Genomic DNA, 26,498 nt, shown 5'->3' on the forward strand with positions numbered 1-26,498 from the left:
GGAACTCTTCCCCGGTTTCAAATCTTGCTTGATCCCACTGTTTTAGGAGAATATTTGTAAGGTAGTGCAATGGTTGCCCATATAGCTCCTTGATTGACTTGGCTAAACCCATCCATGAATTACATGGAATGACCGAACCACGTTGGCATGGAATCGAGACCTTCTTCATGTAATCCTGGTATATTTTTGCCCTTCTGATAATGACATCTGCACCATGTTAAGCACATTTACGCATCAGCCGCTGCATCATGTATACTTGCAAGGCCAAAGTCGGATAATAGATCATACATTAATACGAAGCGGGAGTGCCAGAGAAGGAAGAGGCAAACATGTGAGCCACTAAAGAACAAATATTAAGGAACATGCTTGGGTCACTAGATATGAATATAAAAAGTTTAATAATGGCACATGGTGTGAGCCAGCGGATCGATCTGTAGGTCAACCAAGAAGCATTTGTCTATAAATAGAGGTTAAAAGCATATCAAGTACCTTCAGAAGGATTTCCATCAGCAAGCTGACTATTAAGAGCATTGGAGGTTTGATTCTGACCAAAGGGACCTCCATCTGCTTCCATATCTGTAGCATCATCATCCGATGACACGAGATCTACCTGATCATTCCCAGGAATAGGCATATTCCACATTGATGGATATCCGAATTGTATCAGAAGTCTTGCTTAGTTAAATCTGTTTCAAACAGCAGATGCACAGTAGTCAATCATTCAATCAGATATTGGATTCATGGTAGAATTGACTCTCCTAAAATGATAGACACAACTTGAAATTGTAGATTTGACCAATTACTCAACTATTTTGGACTGATCCTCTTACGGATAACGAGCAGAATGGAGCGAACTCAACATGCCTGTTGGAAAAGCATATTAAAGAGAAATTTAAACCAATAGTCATCCCCGCAGGCAGCATGAAAACCTCAAAATACCCCACGTTATTGCCACTGTGACAAAACCCTCTTCCACCATCAACAAAGTAAAATTTTTATGAATTTCTTAAAAAGGCATCTACATTGTGACAAATTGACAAATAAGATTTATGATGTCAATTTAGTTAGTTAACAGCACCAACAATGAAAACTTAAAACAACAGAAATAATTTTAAAACCCTTTCAAAAGACTTGTCACTTGTCAGGCTAAATAAAAAGCGTTAATTTCTATACTTGGCACAACAAATCTCTTCCAAATTCTACCTTAAATCCTCTGCTGTGCAGCACACTTTGGCATCTGGAATCTGGGTTGCTAAACTCAAGTCACAATTAACATAGAGCAGAAAGAAACTAAAAGAATGCCACTATCATGTTTTGCGTTTCTTAAAATTTCAACTATCATCAGACACCAAAATTCATACAGCAGGAAGAAACTCAAAGAATGCTGTTATTGCATTTTGCCTGTGATGATTGCAACTACCACTAGAAATCAAAGTAAATGAATGATGCTTTTGCCTCAAACATTGAACTTAATTATTTCGCTGAGTTTTTCCACATCTTTAGGCTCAAATTATTCATCAAAACTTGAATAAGTTATCCCTTAGAACCACTCTCTTTAAGATCATTGGTGAGAAGAAAGAACTAGTATGCTCTAGTGTGTCTTTCTTACGTAGTTGGTCTACTAGCAGAAGGCAATATAAATATGTGCAGAGGTCAACAATTTACAAATTGTTTTTCTATAAACATGTCATGTAGCAAGTACTTAAGCCTCTTAGCTTCTACTTCACAAAATACACATTTAACAATGGCATTCAAGTATACAAATTATTTCTGCGAGAGTCCTCCTCTATATCCTTAAGTAACACAAAAGGGGTACTCTTTGTTTGAAATTCGAATGAGTAAGGCAGAAGAGATCAATGGTATGATTTGTCAAGAGTCAGGACACCACCAGAAACATTCTGCTTTGTCCGTTTCTAGATGAGCCAAAGTTAATTTGAGACCCTTTGAAGTTACCTAGAATGGAAAAAAAAATGCACTATAGGGGCTAGCATAAAGAGTGCCACCATTTTTGTTTCATTTCACCCTTTGAATTCATAGGATACATATATCTATCTAGATTTCCCAAAGGTAAGCATAACAACCCTTAACGCACTATATTCAAAAGCTTATCATTTGAAAGTTCTTCAGCATTTGAAAATCTCTCACGACAATAGAACTCAACAATAAGAGTAACATAAGGGAAACATCCATGCTTCTCCATTTCCTCCTTTACTTTTCTTGCTAAATGATAACCTTACAGGCTTAAAACTAACCAAGAATTAAGATGATGAAGGCACGCCAATTTAGTGCTCAATGGGTCTTATAAAGCATCATATAATTCAAAAAACAGAAGGCTTTTCAAGTTCACAAAACTTAAAACAATTACGGAATTCTCCTAAATCAACAAAAAATGAGAAAATCAGTTGCATTGGAGACTTCAAGATGTAAAACTGACATTTATAAAAAAATATGATTGGTGTCATTTTTGTTTAATTATCTGCAAGGTAAAGCTTTTCAAGGTAGAACACACAAAATAAACTTGACAAATAGACAACGATATTACATTTCTTTTTGAAAATCATTTTCCACTCAACTCGTAAGCTCCAATTTAGAGCCAAAAAAAAAAGGTTGTATCGTATCGTATTGGCTGATTCTTGAAGATTTTCAAATCTATCACACCGATACTACTCACATCATAAAGAAGTAAAAACTTGGTTTCAGGCCGATTCAATGGATATCTCAAGGTGTCAACCTATATTTAGAGAAATTACTACTATATCCCACCATCTTTACCGCATCTCCAAGACATTTACCAGAATTGCGACGAAAACGACAGATTTCACTATAGCTCCAATCCACTAAAAGCATCAAAAACTAGTTACCTGAACGGAAAACGTTGCACCGAACGGCGTAAAGGAACGTTCGTACCAGAACGGTACGGAAACGAGAACCAGATCGCCGGCGGCAACATTCCGATTCCTAACATCAGAACCATATCAAGCCTCCAAAATTGGCATTGAGAAGAAGAAAAGATGCAGTCTAAGGAACCAGATCCCTAACAAACGAGCACAAGAAAAAACAAGAGAGGAGGATTAAGAAAACTTACCGTCGTCAATGGTGGTGTTGTGGACTTTGAGGTTCCCTTGAAGTTTTTACAAATGCGCCGCCGCTTATTGTATTCTTACCTTTTTTTTGAATAATTATTGTATTCTTACCTAATTCTTCATTGCTAAAATATGTCAGGGTAAATATTTAAATGGAAGATAAAAATTAAATTATATATCATATAATTAATAAAAATAAGGAAAAATTATTTAGAATAATTTAACTTTTTAATAATTGGTCTACATCAATCTCACCTATTGATTAACCAAGAATAATTCAACTTTAAGGCTAATTTGCTTAGAGTAAACTCGGGTTACTGAATGACATGCTATATATCAAAAAATAAACCGAAAATTAATGCAGAATTAGTGAAAAATTTTGAAAATATACATAAAAAATAAAGTTTGTTATAACAAGTTATCTGATTACCAGGTTCACTATAAGCAAATACCGTTTAAAGTTTGATCAGTTATGATTATTCAACAGGTACGATTATTGAAGAGAAATATTAAAAAGATGGATAATTCTAGGTAATTTTTTTCCCCTTGCTAAAACAACATAGTACAACAACAGCGATTTTTTTTTGGTATAGCCATGGGCCCATGTTAGTAGAGACGGTAATACGATTGCTCATCAAGTTGCTAGGTGGAATGTTAGGCTTCATGATGAAATAGTTTGTAGGCTCGCTCCCCTTTCCTCAAGGTATTTAAGCCTCGGCAAATTTCGATCTATGCTAATTACAAATTTTCCTCAAAACAACAAAAGGAGAAGAAAGATAGAGAATATAATATTAATATGTAATTGTATCAAAAAGATAAAAATCATTCCTTTTTTTATCTTTATAACAATAATATTCTCCTAATATTTTACTCTAATATCTTGGTTGTTGTTTAATAAAAAAAAATAGACTAAAAATCAATGTAAAAACGTACAATGAGTAGTTTTTTTGTTGCAACTCGTCTTATATGAAACCGACTCACTATTAGACGGACCCATAAAATCAATCTAGTAGAAATGGTCTCAATACAAGACCAACTCTTTTAAGAAATTGCGTTGTTATTTTAACATTAAAGCTAGTTAGGTTAAAAGTCAATTAGCAAATATTTTTTTTAATTATTTAACCAATAAAAATACCAAAAATAATCCAAAAAATCAATAAAAAAAAATTAATTATCAAACACCCTCGATATATCTCTTAACCATGACGAGCGCATACTTCTAATTGCCCAAATATTTTGTAATTATTTTTTACTCTAATTTTATAAACTTCAAGGTTAGAGGAAAATTTACTATGAAGAAAAAAAAAAAATTAACCTTCTATTTCCTTACTATGTGAATTTGTTAAAGTAGTTTTCTGTATATTGATGTATTCCTTCGATTTACAAAAGGGAAGCAAAGGCAATATATACACTGAGCAAGTGATGGGCTATTGGGCTTAAAAGCACACTAACAAATAAAAGGGCCCAAACCTAAGACTAACATACAACTTACAATATTATATTAATAATAATAGTAATCCCAACGCCCATGTAGATATAAATGGTTACCTTGCAGAGAAGAAACAAAAATTGATTGTGGTTTAAGCCTTGGGCGAAGATATCTGTCAATTATGTAGTTGTGGAAATACGAAAAGGATTAATCGTACCATCTTAAATAGCATCATACAAATAATAATAATAAACTTCAATGTGTTTGTTACATTCATGAAAAACAGAATTTTGAATAAAGAACAATGTTGACTGACTATCACAATAAAGTTGCATCACTTCAAAATATTGCAACACCAAACTCAGCAACAAGTCTTTCAACTACTACAGTTCGCAAGTAATTGCAGCCATTAAACGATATTCAATCTCAACTGAAGACCTGAAAACTCTTACTTGTTTTTTAGTCTTTCAAGAGTTGGAAGAATGTCCCAGGAAAACTAGTCAACAAGATTGAGAATGTCTAGTAAGAGGGCAACTAGCCCAATCAAAATCACACCAACCACTCAATGTCAAATCACAATTAGACTGTAGTAAAATACCTTGTCCTGGACAACCTTTTGAGTACTGCATCCCAATGATCTTTCCGAAGAGCATGTAAGAACTAAGATAAATTATGAATAGACAAAGCCAAATCAAGACGAGTAAAAGCTAAATAAATAAGTTGTTCAATTAACCTTCAATATCGCTCAACATTATCAAGAAGGGGATTTGTAAAATGAGCCAACTGGTGATTCTACTCCATAGGAGAACTATCCAGTTTAGCGCCAAGGTTATTTGACCTAATAAGTATATCAATGATATATTTATGTTGACAAAGATAATACCCTCAGAATTCCTAGCAACCACAATACCCAAATATATTTAAGTGCACCAAGGTCTTTCATATGAGAACAAGAACACAAATACTTATTGAAAGCAGATAAGGCAACAATATCATTCCCAAAAATGATCAAATCATCCACATACACTAGTATATTAAGTTGAACGATACTTTTCTAATAGGTAAATAATGAGTAACCAGAGTACGATTGGACAAATCCATAAGTGCGAAGTGAGTTTGGCAGCTTTAAAAACCAACATCGAGCTGGTTGTCTCCATTGAGAAAAACATTATGTACATTCATTTGGTGCAATTCCCATTGTTTAGCAACAACAACAGCTAAAATTGTATGAATAGTAGTCAGCAAAGCATTAAATACATTAGTATATTTAGAGTGAATTGTTACCAACCTTAATAGTCCACTTGGAGTTTTGCCCCTCCTACACGTTCAGTGAAGGGCTCAACCGAAGGGTCAACTCTGTCTTGGGTTGTCATTAATGTCACTCATTATTGTTAGAGTACTATAATAGTACATTTAGTAGCTAGGGGGCAAGAGAGGTCTATTTAGTAATCAAGGCCCATGACATTTTAACATTTAATAGTTAACGTACATAATTGTATATTAAGTAATCAAGGCCCATGATTAATATTTTGCCCCAGACCACACAAATCTTAGGGACGACCCTGGCTGTCGGGATTTTGACAGCTCTAACAACACGGGAACCTATACCTTATGTGAGTTTGATGACATATACGTCTAGAGTTAAAATAATTTGTTGGGCAAATTTCATAAAGCCAATTAAGCCAATGAGAAAAATGTTCCTTTTGTGATATCACCACGCGTTAGTTCCTTAACGAGACAAAGGTTGTTTGCAGTATTTAATGCACCGCCTTGAAGCCAATGAGAAGTTGTCACATTATGGATTGTAACTGACTCTACAAGGACGATGTTTTGGAATTTCAGAAAGACATTTAAGACATTTCTAAGAATGCCCAATGATGGAATATAAAGACCCCGTTGATTTTAATAATATATAAAAAAAATGTAAGGTCACAATCGAATCAAAAACATCTGATTGTAAAATTTCATATGTAATAAAACGTATACTATATTATTTATCTGAAAAATATTTTTAATTTAAGAGTTACTCGTACCCAACGTTAATAGTCCACCGGTAGTTTCGCCCCTCGTACACGTCCGGAGAAGGACCCAACGAGAAGGGAAGCATTTAAGCAGCCACATGGAAGAGGGCTCAAGCATCAGAAACAGTTCAACTACATTCATTGCAATTATTTTCTAGAATCCCTCTAAAAAAACGTGTGTCATTTCTATATCATCATTACGTCACTCATGAATGTCCTTCTATCATCTCTTTTTCTTTCATAATTGCATGTCTTTTTAGTTTGCTCTGCTTTGCAATTAACAGTTTTTGGGTGGGGGTAAGGTGATTGATTGTATAGGATTCTCTTTTTCTTTTGTATATGAAAAAATTAATAAAAAAATATATTAAGTTTATTAATAAAATAAATATATTTATTTTAATAAGGCGTAAAATAAAAGTTTTGCATAAGACTTTTAAATTTTTCAAGACGGCTCTAGCAATTAGAAAGTCTTAGTAAATAATGGTGATTTGTAAAGTTAACAAATCACTGTTTATGTGGTAGAATTTATAGGGTGAGTGTTTTGTGATTTTAATTTACCTTTTTTGGTTGTTTATTTTATAATTATTATTCTTTTTGTCTTTTTATAATGTTTTACAAATTAAGTTATTGATTAAAAATTATTCCTTTGCAATTACAGTCTATGCCCCGGTCAGAAGAAAGAGAAATTTTTATATTTAACAAAAAAGTGGATATTAATAATAAAAGAAAAGAGAGAATAAAATATGTGGGTGAAATTAAAAGTTAATTAAAATGTATGATGAGATTAAAGAAAGTGTTGGTAATTGTCGACAAATAGAAACAATGTAATATGAGTTGGACGAACCAAAATAACAATTAATGTAAAATGAGTAAGACATAAAAAACTTTTTTGCTTTGTTGTTGTTTGTTGAAAGTTGATATTTTAATTGGTTAAACAGTTGAATGATATTAAAAAAAATGTGTGCGGACTATATGAAGTGTGAAATTCAAATGTACTAAAATGGAATCAATTTATGACCAGATAACTACCATGGTCCATGAGGAAAGCCGGATCTAACCATGGGCGAAGCTACAAGAATTCGAGACTACTCCTATCTTTTTGTAAATTCTTGTTCCGGCCCCTTTTTTTTTTTTTGTAAATTCTTGTTCCGTCCCTTACCTTTCAAGTGAGTGTTTTTTGAGAAAAAACTTTTGAGATTAAAGAATTTTTTATTCACCAATTATATTGATTAGATATTTATAAATTTCATTTTGTAAAAACTAATTAATTTCAGTTAATATTAGTTAAATAGTTTTAATCAATGAAAATAAATGATTAAAAAGATGAAAAAAATACAAAATCAGTAAAAACAAGTATTAATGAAACAAAAATAAAATCTAATTTGCTCGGTAAAAATCAATTTAGATAGGTTTTTACCTTACCTAGCTAGTCATCATCATCATATCTAGTATATTCTGCTTAGATAGACGTTATGTTCAACGTCTGGTAAGGATAGGTTGACAACAAACCATATTCTTAGCAAAAACGATTGTAACCTTAGAGATCCAAGACTCGAAAGAGACTTAAAAATAAAACCAATAACAATATCACCAATAGCAAAACAACATAAGACAAGATAAGATAAATTTCAAGATTAATCAAAAACATCCACCAAAGAAAGATGAATAAATGAATAAATAACGACAAGAACCATGGAAACGATAACTAATGGTCAAGGATATGAATATAACATCTTCAACTAGTTCTATCCCTAATCAAATTCATAGAGAGTTGTAACTCACTCATGTCATCCTCCCACATTTTATTAGGCCTAACACGAATTCTCTTCGCATAAATTATAATGTTTTTCACACTTCTCACAAGTGTGTGTCAATGGTTTTCCTTTGCACGTGCCTAAATCATCCCAATCTACTTTTACACACCTTTGTAAAAGTAGGTGCAAACCAAAGCCTTTCGCTCATACATTAACCTTAACATGCGCATCTGATGTGCTACTTCCATCTTATGCTCATGTGTAACTAGTCAACACTCTTTGCAACACAACAAGTTAAGACAGATCAGATTGCGACTAGGTAATGTTTATCTTTTGATACGATGGTGAATTTCTATCACACAACACCCTAGTGGCTCTTATCCATTTTAACCATCCAAATTGAATTCATTGTACAAATTCCTCTCTATAATATAAAAATTTAATTCAATTTATTTTTCATTTGTGAAAAAATTTAATCATACAATGATAAAGCAAGTAAACTACCATAAGTGTTTGACAAATGACTTTATGATTGACTTTTATCTTATGATTTGTTAGATGTTCAAAAAAAAAAAAAATTAAGTTACGTAAATGATTTTAACATATCTAAACACTGTATTTTAAGCCAAAATAAAAAATTAGTTTATGTAGCTTTTTCACTAGCTTTTGGTTATTTAGTTAGATCAACTTCTTTTTTTTCCAAATAATCAACTGGCCACTAACAATTAACAAAAATTTTTAATTAACATCTCCTTTGCGATTAACTAACAAGGTAATTAAATCGGTCAACAATTAATAATAAATAGCCAATTACCTAACACTCTAATCCTAAGGTACCTATTAAAAACATAGTCTAAACCCATGAACTAAGGAAGTAATTAGCAAACAAATCGTAAAAATTCTAGAAAGATTAATGGATAAAATAACATTTTGCAAAATAAGTGTCCCTTAAAGTAAGGGTTATACTTGGGATTGGGTAAACAGGTATGCACCTTGAGCCCTAAACATAAAAAATATAAATTTCATTTTATGTATTAAGTAGAATAAGTTTCATATATATATATATATATATATATATATATATATATATATATATATATATATATATATATATATATATATATATATATATATATATATATATATTTGTGATGGATTTTTTGTTTAAAAATATTAATAACAATTATTTCCTGTGAATTATAAGAAAATAAATAATTTACAGAAAATAAATTATTACTAATCAATGAAATTTAATCCATATAAAATTCATTGTTAAACTTATGAATATCTTAAAGGTTTTAATTGTTCAATATATTTTTATTTGATCTTAAAGGCTCCATGTTGAAACTTGATAATTGAGTCTATCGTAGTCCACAAAATCTTGTAAACGGACTCATTTTGAGTTTGCACTTTCGTTAGAAAATCAGAAAAATCAGATTAAACTATGATGCAAAGAAATGTGGTGTTATTGATTATTAAAATCTGATATTACAAGGTGGGTATGAACCCTTTATATACTACTCTATTACAACAAGGACAGAGGTTGTTACAATGTCTCACAAGTTAGTTACAACTGACTACTGCGGCTAACTAATCCTATCAATAATTAGATTAAATCTACACCCTAGATTGAAACTAATCTTAGCCTTAGATAAGAGAATGCACGGATCAAGACCAAAAAGACACAAATTGAAGGCTGCTGATGCACACTGTTGTCCTCCTTAGTTGTAGTGTTGTATGTTGAGTAGCTTCAACCTTGAATATGAAAGATCCTTCTTATGCACAATGGAATGTAGAAATCTTAACATCCCCCTCAAACTAGGGGTTTGCAAACCTAGTTTGCTAAGAAGTTCCTTAAAATGTTCAGAAGAAAGAATTTTTGTAAAGAGATCTGCAAGCTGTTTCTTTGTTGGCAAATATGAAAGATGTAATAATCCCTCTAAAACTTTATCTCTAATAAAGTGATAATCGATTTCAATGTGTTTAGTTCGTTCGTGAAACACTGGATTTTTTTTCTACGAAAATAGCCGATTGATTTTCACAAAATAAAGTTATAGGCTTTTGAATAGAAACATTGAGCTCTTCAAGTAACCTTAGAAGCCATGTGACTTCAGAGGCTGCACTAGCCATAGCACTATATTCTGTCTCGAAATTTGATCGAGATACGGTTTGTTGCTTTTTTCTTTTCCAGCTAATGGGAGAACTCCCCAACATCATAACATAACTTGTGATAGATTTTCTTGTGTCTACGCAAGAACCCCAATCTGAATCAGAGTATGCTTGTAATATAAGTTTGTCTTGTCCCTTTAGCTTAATACCTTGTCCACAAGTTGTAAACACGTAGTTTAAAATGTGGAGTAAAGCTTTCCAATGAGAAGATTTTGGATTTTGCATGAATTGGCTAAGAATTTGTACTGCGTATGTTAAATCAGGTCTTGTGTTAGTCAAGAAATTTAATTTTCCCACTAAACTCCAATAAAGGGCAGGATCTTCTATCAAGACTCCATCATGAGCAGATAGCTTAGTATTGAGAGAAAGGAGTCACTACTTGTTTGAATTCTTTAATGCCACTGGCTAAAAGTAATTCTTTCGTAAACTTATGTTGAGTAAGAGTCATGCCATCATCTTGATGACTGACTTCAATTCCAAGAAAATAGTGAAGATCAGCTAGATCTTTTAAGGTGAATGCTTCATCTAAATGCTGTTTCAAAGAATGAATTTCAATAGTGTCATCTCTTGTTATGATAATATCATCAACATAGACGACGATAATGGTAATTTGGTTGTTTTGTTTCTTGAGAAAAAGAGAATAGTCATTTTTTGATTGATCATACCCTAAAGATTTGAGTTCATTAAGAAGTTTGATGTGCCATTGCCTGGATGCTTGTTTAAGATCATATAGGAATTTCTTTAAAGAGACATACTTGATTGGGTTTATGTGCTAATCCTTCTGGTACTCTTATGTATACTTCTTCATGCAAATCACTATGGCGGAAAGCATTATTGATATCAAGTTGATGTACCTTCCATTTTGAGATGGCTGCAATGGCCAAAATACATCTGATAGTGGCCATTTTTATAATTGGTGAAAAGATTTTTTCATAATCAATCCCATGTTTTTGATTATACCCTTTTGCAACCAGTCTAGCTTTATATCTTTCAAAAGTTCCATCAGACTTTACTTTTATTTTACAAACCCAATTACATCCAATGGCTTTTTTCCTTTAGGAAGAGTGACAATTTCCCAAGTTTTGTTTTTCTTCAAGGCATTAATCTCATTGTCCATTGCTTTGACCCAATTAGGGTTTTGACTTGCCTCTAGTTATGAGTATGGTTCCATAAAGTTTTCTTGAGACAACATAACCTTTAATTGTAGTTTAGATAAATTTTCTTTTTGAACAATGTTACACCAAGATTGCATTTGGCTTATGCAAGCATAATCTTGCAAGTATTTTGGTGTCTTTATTTCCCTTGTTGTTCTTCTTTGAATTTGTGGAATTGTCACATTGTTTTGATTGAGATAGTTATTGTTTGATGATGCATCCTTTGTGATTTTATTCCCATATTTTGGAAGAAAAAATTATTTCAAACACTCATTATTTGTTGTAGAGTGGTGAAAAGGGAAAATGTTTTCATGAAACTTCACATTCCTTGATGTGTAAACTTTCTTTGTTTCAAGACAATAGAGCTTGTAAGCTTTTTGCTTTTGGGAGTATCCTATGAACACACTTGGTTGAGCTCTTGGCTCGAATTTTGTTCTTTCTTTGTCTAGTGTAGATGCATAGCACAAGCACCCAAAAGTTCTCATCATGTTGTATGATGGTTTTTCTTTGTACAACCTTTCATAAGGTGTAGTATTGTTTAGGATGCTTAGTGGCATCTTATTAATTGTATGAACAGCATTCTCAACACAATATCCCCAAAATCCAATGGGGAACTTTGATTGGAAGAAGAGTGCTCTTGACACTTTAAGTAACTGCCTGTGTTTTCTTTCAACCACCCCGTTTTGTTATGGTGTGTTAGTACAACTAGATTGAAGTTATATGCCTTTCTCATTGTAAAAACACAAGGTTTCTCCTTGTGATAATTCATTAGCGTTATCCATTCTCATTGTCTTGATATGTGTTTCAACATATGAATAGAAGCTTTTGAAACAAGACAGAAAATCAAATTTTTTCTTAATGAGAAATATCCAAGTGTATCTAGTAAAGTCATCCACAATAGTGATGAACATTGTACATTTTGTTCTTGTTGGAGCTCGTAAAGCTTCCCAAATATCTACATGTACTAAAAGAAAAGCCTTAACAGTTCTTATAAGACTTTTATTGAATGATATTCTAGCTTGTTTTGCCAATGTACAAATAGTGCATAGAAATTCACCCTCAGTTGTCTGTGTATCGAGATCTGGCAGAATGTACATTAAGTTGTTGAATGGTAAGTGTCCAAGCCTCAAATTCCATAGTCTAGCATCTTTTATGCCCTTACTGACGAAACCTATATTGAGATTATGTTTGACAGTAAATGGTTGTTTTAAAAGCAGGTAGTACAACCTTTTTGTGCTACTATCAAGAAGCAAATGCTTCTTCAATTTCTCCTACACAAAACATTCATTAGCATTGAAGGATATGTTGCAATTAAGATCAGTGGCTAGTTTGGTTACAGAGATCAGATTATAAATGAACTTAGGGACATACAAAACTTCTTTGAAGCAAATGCCATTATTCAAGGTTAAATCCCCACTAGGCTTAACTATAATTTTCCTTCCATCAGGGACAATAACCACATGTTGCTTAAAATTTAAAGGCTTCATGTTATCAAATAATCTTGATTCACAACACATGTGGTCGGTTGCCCCCGAGTCTATGATCCAATTAAAGCAATTTTGGTAGGAATTATTCATACCTGTAAGCTATGCGGAGTTAGATGTGTGCGAGACTTCTTGCACATCAGAAATTACTGATCCCTTGCTGTTCAAAATAGCCATAAGCCTAAAGTATTGTTCTTGTGTCAATTTTATTTCAATTCTTTTGTTCCCTTGATCCTCCACTTCATTGATACTTGTGTTTGCTTTGCTAGCATATTCCTCCCCTTTCTTCCATGTATTCTTCTTGAATTTTGGTGGTTAACCGTGTACCTTCTAACATTTATCTATAGAGTGCCCTTGAATCTTGCAATGGTCACAATATAGTAGTTGTCTCTTGTTTCCAGATCCTTTAGCATTTGACTCATGATATCTTTTTTTTCAGCCTTATGAGCCATAGTAAATTCTTGTACTTCATCATGTTTACCAATATCTTGGTGGACTTGTTCTTGAATCAAGATCCCATACACTTCGGATAATGTAGGCAGTTCTTTCATCATGATCAAGCTACTCCTAGTTTGCTTGTATTTAGGATCCAACTTTATAAGGAATTGAATGATCCTACTCCTTTGTTGGCTCTTAAGGGTCTTTTGCCCAAGTTGACATTCACAATCCGTACATGTACAAGTTGCAATGGGATCTAGGGCATCCATTTCATCCCCTAGACCCTTGATCTTGGTGAAGTAGTCCTCAATGCTCATATCTTGGGTTTGGAAGGTTTTACTAAGTGCTTCTTGTATTGTAAAAAATTGAGCACTTGATGATTGATCAAAACCTTTGTTCGAGTTCTTCCCATACTTCATTGGCCGTGTTCAACTATAAAATAGTCTTGGAATTTTTTTCATCAACTGCATTCAATAGCCGTCCTATGATAACATCGTTCACCCTATCTCATGCCTTTGCAAGTTCTTGGTTGTGAATGGCTCTCTTTATAGTGCCATTAACAAATCCTAATTTGTTCTTCTCGGATAATGCAATCGTGACAACCCTCTTCCATCCTTTATAGCCTGTTCCGGAGAACACATTTAGCACTATCTTGAGACCCGTATCAGTTGGTTGAAGATAGTACAGACTAGATGGGTTCATAGTATGGTCTGTATGTTCTGTATTCTGCTGCTTTTCAGTTCGGTTTACCATTGTTATGGTCAGAAAATTGCAAGAAAAGACAGAGGAGGGTTCAAGAATGGCAACTATGCACTATTGTTTTCTGATCTTGAAAGGAAGCGTGTGTATCAAGGTAATGCTTGCTCTGGTACCATGTTAGAAAATCAGATTAACTATGATTCAAAGAAATGTGGTGATTGATTATTAATATCTGATATTACAAGGTGGGTATGAACCCTTTGTATACTATTCTATTACAACAAGAACAGAGGTTGTTACAATATCTCACAAGTTAGTTATAACTAACTACTGCAGCTAACTAATCCTATAAATAACAAGATTAAGTCTAGACCCTAAATTGAAACTAATCTTAGCCTTAAATAAGAGAATGCACAGATCTAGACCAAAAAGACACAGATTGAAGGCTGCTGATGCACACTGATGTCCTCCGTAGTTGTAGTGTTGTATGCTAAGTAATAAACTGATGTTTGTGCTTCAACCTTGAATCTTCTACGATGCCAAACCAAAGTAGCTCCACGTAGATCCTTCTTATGCACAATAGAATGTAGAAATCTTAACAACTTTGCACTATATACTTCCTCCGTTTCAAATTACTAGAAATATTTGTTTTTTCACGCAATTTAATACACTAATTGAATCTTTGATATTTCTAATTATAAATAATAAAAAATTATAAAAATTTGATATTTCTATTGAGAGTAATAGATGAATAGTACATAATTTTCAATTGCTAGTAATTTGAAACAGAGGAAATATAACTTAAAATTATAACTTTTTTTTTGAGTTTTACTTTCTCTATTTCATTATACTTTCTACATTTGACTTTTTACGCAATCTAATATTGTATTTTGTTTATTTATATGTCGAATTATACAAATCTAAAAATTATAAAAAGTTGATATTATGAAAATAAGCGATTAGACGATTCAAACACGATTCCACTTAACGATATTTTTACCTACATATTAACCGCAACATTCAAAATCAATATAGCAAATATTTTCAGAACGAGGAAGTATGATATAAACGTTCGTAAATGGATGGAGGACTACTAAGTAGACTTGAACGTGCAAAGTAGTAGTAGTACAATATGTATAATTGAAAAAGTTAAAAAAAAATAGTCGAATTATTGATTGTTCTTTTTGAAAAACAAGGTTGACGTTTCATTTACGTCATCCGTACGTAAGAGTTGCTTTCAATAAAAACACGTCCTTATCACTGGCCCCACCTCAGAAGTTATGAGTAATTAAGAACAGGTAATCAATTTAGAGTGAATTTTTTTATTTAATTAATTATTGACTAATCATTTTGTTTATCATTTAAAAATGTTATCATTAATTTGGTATGATAATGGTAATACTATTACAAATATGAGGACATTGTAGATATATACTGGGATAATGCACAAATTTTCAAAAACGTTAATATTTTAATGAAATTTTAGATTGCAAATCATACTCTATATTTTTCCTAAAATTTAAAATTATAATTATATTATGTTATTCTAACAATATAAATGACTGATTTTAATGATCAATTAATTGAACTTTATATCATTTTAGTTTTAAATAACAATTGATGGAAAAATGGGCTATTATGTACTTTAAATATTTCCTAAGTTGTTGTATAATTTTATACAAGGTGTAATTTTGTAGTATAATTTTCTAAAATTATGTAATTCCAATTAATTTATTTCAGTAGTTAATTTTTTACGCAGTGTAATTCCAGAATTTTATCAGACGATATATAATGTTCTACGTAGTATGTCCTATATTTTCCATTATAATTTTTTAAACAGTGCATTTATATATACAACTGTGTAAGTGAAATAATTGTGATTTATTGCATCCATTAATATATGAGTTTTTCCAAAAATATAAATTTGTAAATATGGTAAGTGTAAAAAATACAAATCAGTCAAATTTCATTAATACTAACCAATGAAAAAAGACAAATGACATGCTCATAATCAAACTTTCTTTTTACTATTATACAGTAAAATTAATAAAGTGTATGATTTTTTAATTGCAATCATTTGCTTTTTATACCATCCAATGCATATTTTTAATTGTTAATATTTTTAGTTATGCAAATTAAAAAAATTATGAAAACTAAAATTAATAAAATTTTGATGAAAATGATTCAAACAAGATTTCATATGACAATTTTTAATATTTAGATAAATTAACGACAATAGACAAGTCAATCTAATTGATTAATAATGTAGAAGTGAACACAAGTGAAACAAAAAAATGAAGTAGTAAGAGAAGGAATTAATAATTGACTATTGAAAATGATATGAGATAAAATAAAATAAATATCGAACTTAACATGAAACTTTATAATTTATTTGTTTTAATAGGATTTTTTTTTATGGATTGATAATATGGCATCATATCCTCTAGTCTTCATTTTGAAAGGATATGGATATAAATTGTTGATTTTCTTTTCTCAATTGAATTTATTTTCATGTAGGATATGTTTATGATAATAATGATGGTAATTACAAGACATCGTACATAAAGATTATGATGAGCAAATCAATTAGAAATTTGAAAGTTATTGACTAATGAAATTAGAAATTCAAACTTACTTTTTTATTGTTGTAGAGATAATATAATCATATTTAAGATGAATTTAATTTTCATAATTAATTGTTAATAAAAAAAATACTATACAACACATAAAATTTTAAAATAACTACAATATACAATTATTTCTTCAATTTACTACAATTAAATATGACAAATAAAAATAAACTATATCGTATATGGCACAATTATTATCTATCTAGTTAATACTATTTTGTTTGTCAATATTGTCTCCTACTAATAAGGAATTCAAGTGGTATTACCTCTATTTTGTCTTTTAAATGTCAAGATTGTAACCTTTTATTTTCGTGTTGTTGCAACTTGACTAGTCAACTATAAGTCTTGATGGGATGAATCTTTTGCACTAATAATTAAGAAATAGGGAGTAATCGAAAATGATCAAAAAAAAAGTATACACTATACACAAATACAATTTAAAACCTAAACATATGATTATAACATATTCATATTTTACTTTATAAATACCTCGAATACCGACTCATGCGAGATATTACGTTGATGACGATGATGTCTTCAAATGCTCCCATCTTACAATGTATTTTGGATTAAAAATATAAAGACAACATAAGCAATTCTCATATATATATCGTTAAATATTTCACTTGAAATAAATAATAGGTAGGATTTTCACTTCATGAATTTTGATTATGTTTGCTATTGATACCAAGTTGAAAAACAACTATATCAACTAAAATCTAAAACTGATGATTATAGTCTCATCATATGTTTTATATTTTATCCTTTATCTCATTTTCGATGAATGAGTCCTAAATCTAACGTCTATAAAGTATTTTTTATGTGTTTTTAATTTAATTGTTCATGATTTACCATTTTTACATTTTAAAACTTTAAGTAGGTTTAAAATGGATCTATAAATTATATAAGTCTAAGATGAATTCAAATAAATATAATAAATATAAAATGAGTTATAAATTATTTGTAGGAGGTGTAATGGGTCAGATCTGAATCTTAAATAAGTCTAATTTTAAACATCTAATCCAAACTTATATATTTTTTTAATTCAATATCAAATTTAAACTTATTAAATCTTAAAAATTGAGATTCAAAATCTGAGATAAAAATTAATAGGACAGACTTGACCCATGAGGATCCTTAAATTTACATTTGTACTGTCCTAATCTACATGTTTTCCACCTTGCACTACTTGTCACTCCAAGCACTCCAACGAGGAAGCCAAAAACCCACAACCATTGAATCATTCACTTAATTTAAACAAACCTATTAATTTATTTAGAAAAAAAAAACTTAAAAATAAAATTTATTTATTGTCTATAAATAGCCCCCTCCATGATCTTTTTCCATCCCAACCACTTGTAATTCTACCAAAAATTTCCAAACAACATAAAAATCAAAAATAAAAAAAAAAACCCACCATTTTTTCTCCCAAAAAAATGGAACCCCAAAATCATATTTCTCCTTCAAATAATCACATACTAATTATTCCAACCCCAGGAATGGGACACTTAATTCCCTTAATACAACTAGCCAAAAGAATTCTTCAATTAACATCTTTTCATATTTCTTTTATCATCCCTACTGAAAGGCCGCCAACGCAGGCTCAAAAAGGTGCGTTGGCGGCCCTTCTTGAGGAAAAAACTTCATATTTTTTCCTCCCACCCGTCAATTTAGATGACGTCCCGTCGGATGCCATGATCGAGACTAGACTGTCTCTAACCCTCTCTAGATCTCTCCCTGCCCTCCGGTCCCACCTAAAAGAGTCCAAACACCGTTTTGTGACGCTTATAGTTGACCTTTTTGGTACCGACGCTTTTGAAATAGCGTCGGAATTTGGGATTAGTCCTTACATATTTTTTCCTAGTACTGCTATGTGTTTGTCACTTTTTCTCCATCTTCCTTATCTTGATGAAAAAGTTTTATGTGAATATAGGGACATGCAAGAACCGGTTTTATTACCTGGGTGTACTCCGGTTCATGGAAAAGATTTATTAGACCCGGTTCAGGATAGGAAAAATGAAGCTTATAAATGGGTTTTACATCATACAAAAAGGTACACTTTAGCTGAGGCTATTATGGTAAATACGTTTAATGAGTTAGAAGAAGGGGCTTTGAATTTTTTGCAAAAAAATGAATCGGGTAAGCCTATGGTTTACCCGGTTGGACCGTTGGTTCAAATAGGGTCGGGTGATGATAAAGTCGATGAGTCGGGTGCTTTGAATTGGTTAGATGAGCAGCCACGTGGGTCAGTTTTATTTGTCTCGTTTGGAAGTGGTGGGACCCTTTCTTATAAGCAGATAGTTGAATTGGCTCATGGGTTAGAGATGAGTGATCAAAGGTTTTTGTGGGTGTTAAGAAGTCCTAATGATGAGATTCTTAATGTAACATATTTTAGCACTGAAGTTGATAAGAAAAACCCATTAGATTATTTGCCTAAAGGATTTTTAGAGAGGACAAAAGAGAGAGGTCTTGTAATCCCATTGTGGGCCCCACAAATGAAGATTCTTAGTCATCCATCAACCGGCGGGTTTTTAACTCACTGTGGCTGGAACTCAATTCTTGAAAGTGTAGTCAACGGGGTGCCTCTAATTGCTTGGCCGCTTTATGCTGAACAGAAAATGAACGCGGTTTTGATAACCGATGGAATGAAAGTCGCCTTAAGGCCAAACTCCGATGAAAACGGATTAGTCGGTCGAGGAGAGATCGGAATGGTGGTTAAAGGTTTAATGGAAGGTGAAGAAGGTAAGAAAATAAGAAATAGGATGAAGGAGTTAAAGGATGCATCCATTAAAGTAGTTGGAGAAGATGGATCATCTACAAAGTCATTTTTAGAAGTGGCTCAAAAGTGGAAATCATCTAAATAAAAGTCACAAAACATATAATTGCATGAAAGAAAACAAGAAAAAGGTGACTCCATTATAAATTATAGTGCGTGTGAATGTACAATCTTTTTCCTCCTCTTATGTTTTAACTCTATATATTGTGATATATGATTTTCCACCACTTTTGTTTTGTTTGATTACTAGTAATTAGTTATTGTATCATTTTCTTTGGGTATATGGATAATATTGTATAATTTGATAAGCATTCTTTTTTATCACTTTCTTTATTTTCAGTTTGTTTCTTCTATTTATAACGTAACATTCGCATTAGGAAAGATAAATTTTAAAATAATTTTTCATATATATATATATATATATATATATATATATATATATATATATATATATATATATATATATATGTAGTTATGAATTGATGTGTAGCTTTTAATATAAGCTCTATGATTTTATGTGGTTATTTTTAAATTATTATTAATGTGAAATCTCTTGAGATTTTAATCATTAATTTAAACTTTTGTTTGAGTTGGTTTTTTGATATGATATCAAAATTTAGTGTGATAAGACGCTATGAGTTTGAATCTCAATTCAACCATCCCTCATTTAATGTGAAATATTTAGCACCAGCTATGAGGAGGACATGTGTTGTATCTAAAATTCTAACCCAAAGGGTTTTCATATGAAGGGGCGTATTATAGTATATAACATATCTTCGAGTCCTAACCATTAACTTAATTTTTTTTATTAATTTGATTCTTTAATACTAAATGATATATTTATATATTTTTTTTATTATTAAGCCAGCATTTATATTGCTTAGGTCGTACCAACTTTAAAGTTATTTGTAAAATGTAGCCATGTAGGGCAGTGGTTGCGACTTAGATGCATGTTACAGGTTAGCAAATGGTTGCCACGTAGGACATACCAACTTTAATGTTACTAACGCTTATGCCTTTCATTTGATGTTATCATTTGTTTTTCACAAGTTTTTAAAATATGTTTGAGTTTATTAATACGAAATATATATCTTATCATAAAAAATTATTAAAAATATCTAAATAAATTCTATACATTAAGTTAAATCTAATAAAATTTCACATAGATATACTTTAACTTTTAAATATCCATGAAAAATCAAGTACAAGTTTATATCTCTTTAAATGGGATATTATGAAATCATCAAATTAGAATAGAGGGAGTTCTAGTTTGACTTCTTGTAAAAAAGTTTTAATTTTTTGGACTACAATCGACAGGATAGGTAAACGGGTGAACTAACTGAGAATCAAACTCAGAATTTTACTCGAAGAGAGTGGTACTTACTTCATTATTTAATAAGAATAGTATTTTATAAGACTTAATGCTAAGTTTCATTATTTATAATTGTCATAAAAAATTTTAAAAAAAAAACGTATTGGCTATTTAGACTTGGTAAGTTTAATCTAATTTATACGTATACTATTGTTAAAATAATTGCAATTTTTGATAAAATATTGATTTTTCATTACTGTTGAGTTAAGGATATTTGACAAATGATTGTGAACTTTGTTGGTTGATTTCTTTGACCATTTGAAAGTGTTGGACCAATGTGAATTATTAATGTTGGCTTTTAATCTAGTTTTTAGGGATATGTTTTTAAAATTAAATATTGGGTATAAGTTGTTTATTAGGAACAAGTCAAAAGCCACCGAAAAAGCTAAAAAAAAATTAGCCCTTTTATGTTGGTCAAGAAAGCTAAAAATGCATGTACTAAACACATTTTACGGCTTTTCGATCCGACAAAAAATCAAAAATCAAAATTCAACTAAAATGCAAACCAAAAAACTATCCAAAATATATTTACCAAATACCCTCTTAATTAGAAAGTTCTATTTCTTAATTATTTGTTGTAGATAGTAGAGGTGAATGGTGATCAACTTATCCCATAGCCTAAATACAAGTCGAATGGGCTTTTTAAGCATAAACCAAAAATTTATTTATTAGATGTTAACATGTGATGTGAGTTAATTATTTAGATTAGGCTATTAAGTTGGTTTAAAAGTTATTTAATAAATATTTTACTCTAATTGACCAATAATAAAATTAAAAGTTAAAAATTAACCAAAAAAATCAAGATAAAAGCCATTTGTCGAAATGTAACTAGTCATAAAATGAATGCTACGATATAACTTGGTGGAAACAAAAAAAACTTAGAAGTTAAAAAGTTAAATATCTATTTGAGACACTAAGTATGCATTAAAATATGAAACTTATGACTTCAAAATTTTTGGATCAAAATGCTTGGGCTTTTAAAAAAGTGTGATTGATTATAATATCACGATACGAGTAGTGAAAATGCAAATATTTCATGAATTGTTTCATGAATGGTTGGATATATCTTCAAGGATAGAATTTGAAACAAAATTATATGAAAGGGCTTAGGCTTCCCATATATTGAGAAGAAGATAAAAGAAATCGTTTAAGATAGTCTGGGCATGCGTAAATACGGTAGGGGTGTGCATAATATTTTGATTAGAATTATCCAAACTGGAATATTTAACATCTAATTTAAAAAACCAGATAATTCAAATCGGATAACCGATTTCAAACCAGATATTTATTTCGGATCGTGTTTATAAAAAAACCAGATTTTTTTGTTTTATTGTTTTTAATTAAAAGATGACAAAATTTAAAATTCTAAACAAAAAAATTAAAATCAACTTTCACTACATCTAAGCTAATGAATTTCAATGAATGTTTACGAATTATTAATTCTATGAATGTTTACATGAATATCTACTGCGGTATTTACTCTTTATAAATTATTTTGGAAAATGATATATATAACCCTAGAGGCTGTATATAAGAAAGAATATTATATTTTTTATGTAAATTAATATTATTTTGGCTTTGAAACAAAGAATTTAATTATACCTTAATAGTTTACCATTTATTCTTTTTTGAAAAGTTAAAATAATTATATAAAATATTAATTGTTTCTAATTTTTATATTAGATTCTCTTAAAAAGTTAAAATTATTAATAGCAAAAAAAATTTATTAATTTTTATATACATCCATAAGAGTTGTAAATATCATTATCCAAATTATTTAAGGTGTTCTTAGAAATTAGATCTTGGGAAGGCGAGGGAGAAAGTTATTTAAAACTTTGTAATTGAGAAAATAAATGTAGGATAACGGAAGTTAATGAGAACAACTCGTTTTATACGAGAATTCTCACCATGAGATAAACTCATATAATTAGCCAAATTCTTTATTGAATCACTTAAAATTATAAATAATCACTTTAATAGACTAAATGTATATAAATGGCTCAAAAAGAATAGTCTAACTATAAAACCATCTTATTCAAGAACAACCCGTCTTATATAGCTATATGAAACCGTCTCACCATTAGACGAGCCCATACAAGTAAGCCTATTTCTCTAAGTAATCACTTTAAAATTGTAAGTGATTACTTTAAAGTTATAAGTGATAACTTTAAGATTATAAAAAGTCACCACTTTAAAAATAATTGTACATTGGGCAATCCAATAAAAATGATTTCACTGTGAGACCATCTCATATGAGTATTTGTGATTCAAGAATAAACATTACAATGTAATGATTACATTGCATATGGCACTTGGTAAAGCAGAATCGAGGATTATACTTCGCAAAACTTGTGGGCTATATTTGAAAATTTGAGGCCTTTAGTGTTTAATAGGCCCAATTTGCACAAGTTATTCGATGGGCTGGTAATTAAAAAAGGGAAAATTTAAAAAAAATAAGATTGTTTAACAACTTTATACAAAAAATAAGCTTTGTTCAAACTTTATCCCAAAATAAGCGTCCTTGCCTCCAAACCTAGGCTTGGTGTATACTCGCACTTACTAACAACGAAATGAAAGAAATGGTCAAAGATTTAGTCCAGGGTCAAGTCGCTATTACTAACAGCGACTTAATGGTTGACCGGTCAAACTATTAAGTCGCTGTTACAAACAGCTACATATCCCTTGACCTGGTTTGACTTTTATTGATCTTTTTGTATGATTTAAACTAACCGTTGTAAAATTGAAAAATAGTCGTTATGAAAATTGAAAATAGCCGTTATGAAGTTGAAAATAGCCGTTGTTATTATGTTCTATAAATAACTCCATCATCTCCCAACTTGATTGTATCCAAACTCCATCATTCTTGTTCTAGTTAATCGATTTTGAAGGTAACATAGAGTATTATGTTAGTATTATTCTCAATTTATAAATGTTAATATTATTTTTGAATGTTTACTTATGTTACTATATCATATGTGTTCCGTAGATGTCAAAGGAGCATTCTATTGAAGAGCTTTGTGATTGTGGTTATGAAGTTGAAATTAATACAGATTGGAGCGACATCGATCCTGGCCGTGATTTTGTTGCTTGTCCTTTCTACTTGGATGAAGGATTCGGATGCACGTACTTTAGGTGGGTTGCTCCGAAGGGTACCAAATCGCTTGAAAAAGAAAAACAAGAGCTTAAAGATGAGGTATTGAATGGCAAGAGACAAATAGATGATATGGAACATAGGAAAGAAGAGACTGAAAGAATTATGAGAAAGTTGAAGAAGCAATATTAGTTAACGGCGGTGGTTTAACTTAACGAATGAACTATGTAATTTGATATGGATTCGTTGAACATGAATGAAATTATGTTGAATTTTCGAGAGCATTTTCCCTATTTGAATATGATTGTCTATTTGTTTTTGATTAAATTCATACTGCATTCTTGGCGGAATGATTCATTGCCGAAATCTCTGAGTACTTAACATCATTTCATTCATAATAAACGTGTGATAATACGATAAAAAATATATACATCTACATATATATTACAAATTATACACAAAAGTCCAAATGTTACAAATATTGAATATGTACAAATGTTCAATATATACAAAATGTCACTAATGTTCAATATATACAAACAGTATACTAATGCTAATCCTCCTCCTGTACCCTGTCTAACTGTGACGGTTTACGACGCCTCCTACGATATTAAGAGGCTGGAGCTGCTGTGATCCACCTGCATCGTCAGTACACTAGGGTCTCGAGGGCCTGGAGCTGCTGGATCCATCTCTACCGCAAAGACTTAAGAACTACTCAAATTATTTACTTATGTTATTTATTTGTTTCATAGTCTTTATGTTTATATTCTCAAATACAGATACTGTTTACCTTGACATGCAAGTTCTAGTGTTGTGACCTTCACTACCACACTGTCGACAAGCGTTGCGTCTCCTTGATCCTTCGTCCATCTCGTTGGTGATCCTCCTTGACTTAGGTTTTCCTAGTCCACGAATGTGATCTGGATCATGTATAACCTCAACACCGGTGTATTGAGGCTATGACCTCTTATCAATCAACGACATGAATATGGATTCATATGTATTTACATAGCTCTGGGTAGTGTAGCAAGAGTCCACAAAACGCTCATACGATAAGTGTCTTTTAATAAAAACGGCAAAACATGAGAACAAGGTAAGTGATATATGGAGGGTTTGTTACAAGTGCATTTCATTTCTCTCAAATCCACACTTTGTATTTTACCACCTTTGGCAGATCCTCTATTATCACGTCCAGTCTTAACTTGAAAAAGGCCTCATCTGTAGTCAAATGCGACGATCTCATGGAAGTTTGCCTTCTCAGTGTTACGGGTGATAATTCTTGTGGCGTGTGAAGTGTACTTACTTCCCCCAATTAGCCATGCATTTGTGTTCTCGCGTCTTTTAACAAAATAATCATTAACACAGTAGAAGGTAAACTCCACAAGAGTAATTATAGGCAAGAAACGTACACCCTTCATCACGTTATTGAATAATTCAGCTAAGTTGGTATTAGTAACACCATACCTATACCCTCCATCATGACATATTGACCATTTACACATATCATCAACTTGATCAATCCAAAAAGAGCTTCTCGATTAGCAACACCAATAGCGTTCAATCCCTCAATGAACTTATGTGGTTGTCTTTGCTCTGCAGTCGTTCCATACATCTTCTTCAACTTCACATTACCCATTTGACGGTTGAAGTTACTTAACAAATGCTCGCATGTCTATTGAAAATAACACATAAACCTGGACTATGCATCACATGCTTACGAACACACGCCATAAATCAAGACCACGCAGCAATGCATTCTTTCCCTTGTTCCCATCTTGAGCAATTGCAGTTAACAACGTATGGCGTTACTTACCATACAAATGTGTTCCGTCAATGGCAATAAGGGGTTTGCAATACTTGAACCCCTCAATACTAGGTTTAAAAGCCCAGAACACACGTTGGAAAGTTCTGATACTAGGACGGACGTACATACCAGCATCATTATCTTCCTTAAAGAACCACTCAACTACAGACCTAGGGTTAGAAACTTGCATTGCTTTCAAGAAGCGTGGAAGAAGAGGATAAGAATCTTACCATGTCCCATAGATGGAGAGAAGGGCTTGCTGTTTAGCACACCATGCCCGCTTATAGACTTCGACACTAAATTGGTCTTTCACCATTTGTCGCACCACAGAGACCTTAATCGATGGGTCTTTAGCAACACAATTTCTAATAAGATTGTTAATCACGGAAGATGTCAAATGAATGTGTCCAGTTGACACATTTTCAGTACTTAATACACAACCCCCATGCTTCCCTTTATATGTAACAATCTCTCATTCAGGTAAATAGGAGCTCAACCTAGCCCTAAACCTCTAAGCACACCCTCTCTTACACTTCAAGGTGAGCACGATTTGATTTGAAGTCTCAGTTTGGTACTCAATGTTCCTACGAATAT

At 31.5% G+C, this 26,498-nt stretch overlaps 2 protein-coding genes across 8 annotated transcripts in view; one reads left to right on the plus strand and one right to left on the minus strand.

Moving 5' to 3' along the window:
• The window catches only part of LOC130811049 (protein RDM1), a 3,621-nt gene extending 406 nt beyond the window's left edge, over positions 1 to 3,215 (minus strand). The window contains exons 1-5 of one of the 7 annotated variants that reach the window (XM_057677204.1): positions 3,086 to 3,194; positions 2,862 to 2,958; positions 809 to 864; positions 490 to 686; positions 1 to 207 (exon numbers count right to left, since the gene is read on the minus strand). The exon at positions 1 to 207 is cut by the window's left edge and continues 406 nt beyond it. In XM_057677204.1, the coding sequence (XP_057533187.1) occupies positions 1 to 207; positions 490 to 643 (361 nt within the window). In that variant the 5' untranslated portion in view covers positions 644 to 686; positions 809 to 864; positions 2,862 to 2,958; positions 3,086 to 3,194. The other 6 variants (XM_057677202.1, XM_057677205.1, XM_057677201.1 and 3 more) reach the window with 6 other exon arrangements.
• A 14,956-nt stretch (positions 3,216 to 18,171) lies between these two features.
• Positions 18,172 to 19,970, plus strand: LOC130811052 (hydroquinone glucosyltransferase). Its single transcript, XM_057677208.1, has one exon. It carries the CDS (start codon positions 18,298 to 18,300, stop codon positions 19,723 to 19,725), a length of 1,428 nt encoding a protein of 475 aa, XP_057533191.1. The 5' UTR covers positions 18,172 to 18,297; the 3' UTR covers positions 19,726 to 19,970.
• The last annotated feature ends 6,528 nt before the right edge of the window (positions 19,971 to 26,498 follow it).

This window comes from Amaranthus tricolor, chromosome 4 (genome assembly GCF_026212465.1).
Source record: "Amaranthus tricolor cultivar Red isolate AtriRed21 chromosome 4, ASM2621246v1, whole genome shotgun sequence".
NCBI classification, from domain to species: Eukaryota; Viridiplantae; Streptophyta; class Magnoliopsida; order Caryophyllales; family Amaranthaceae; genus Amaranthus; species Amaranthus tricolor.

Excerpts from the sequence above, each read along its gene's own strand:
- LOC130811052 (XM_057677208.1), top strand. The coding sequence starts at position 18,298 with ATGGAACCCCAAAATCATATTTCTCCTTCAAATAATCACATACTAATT.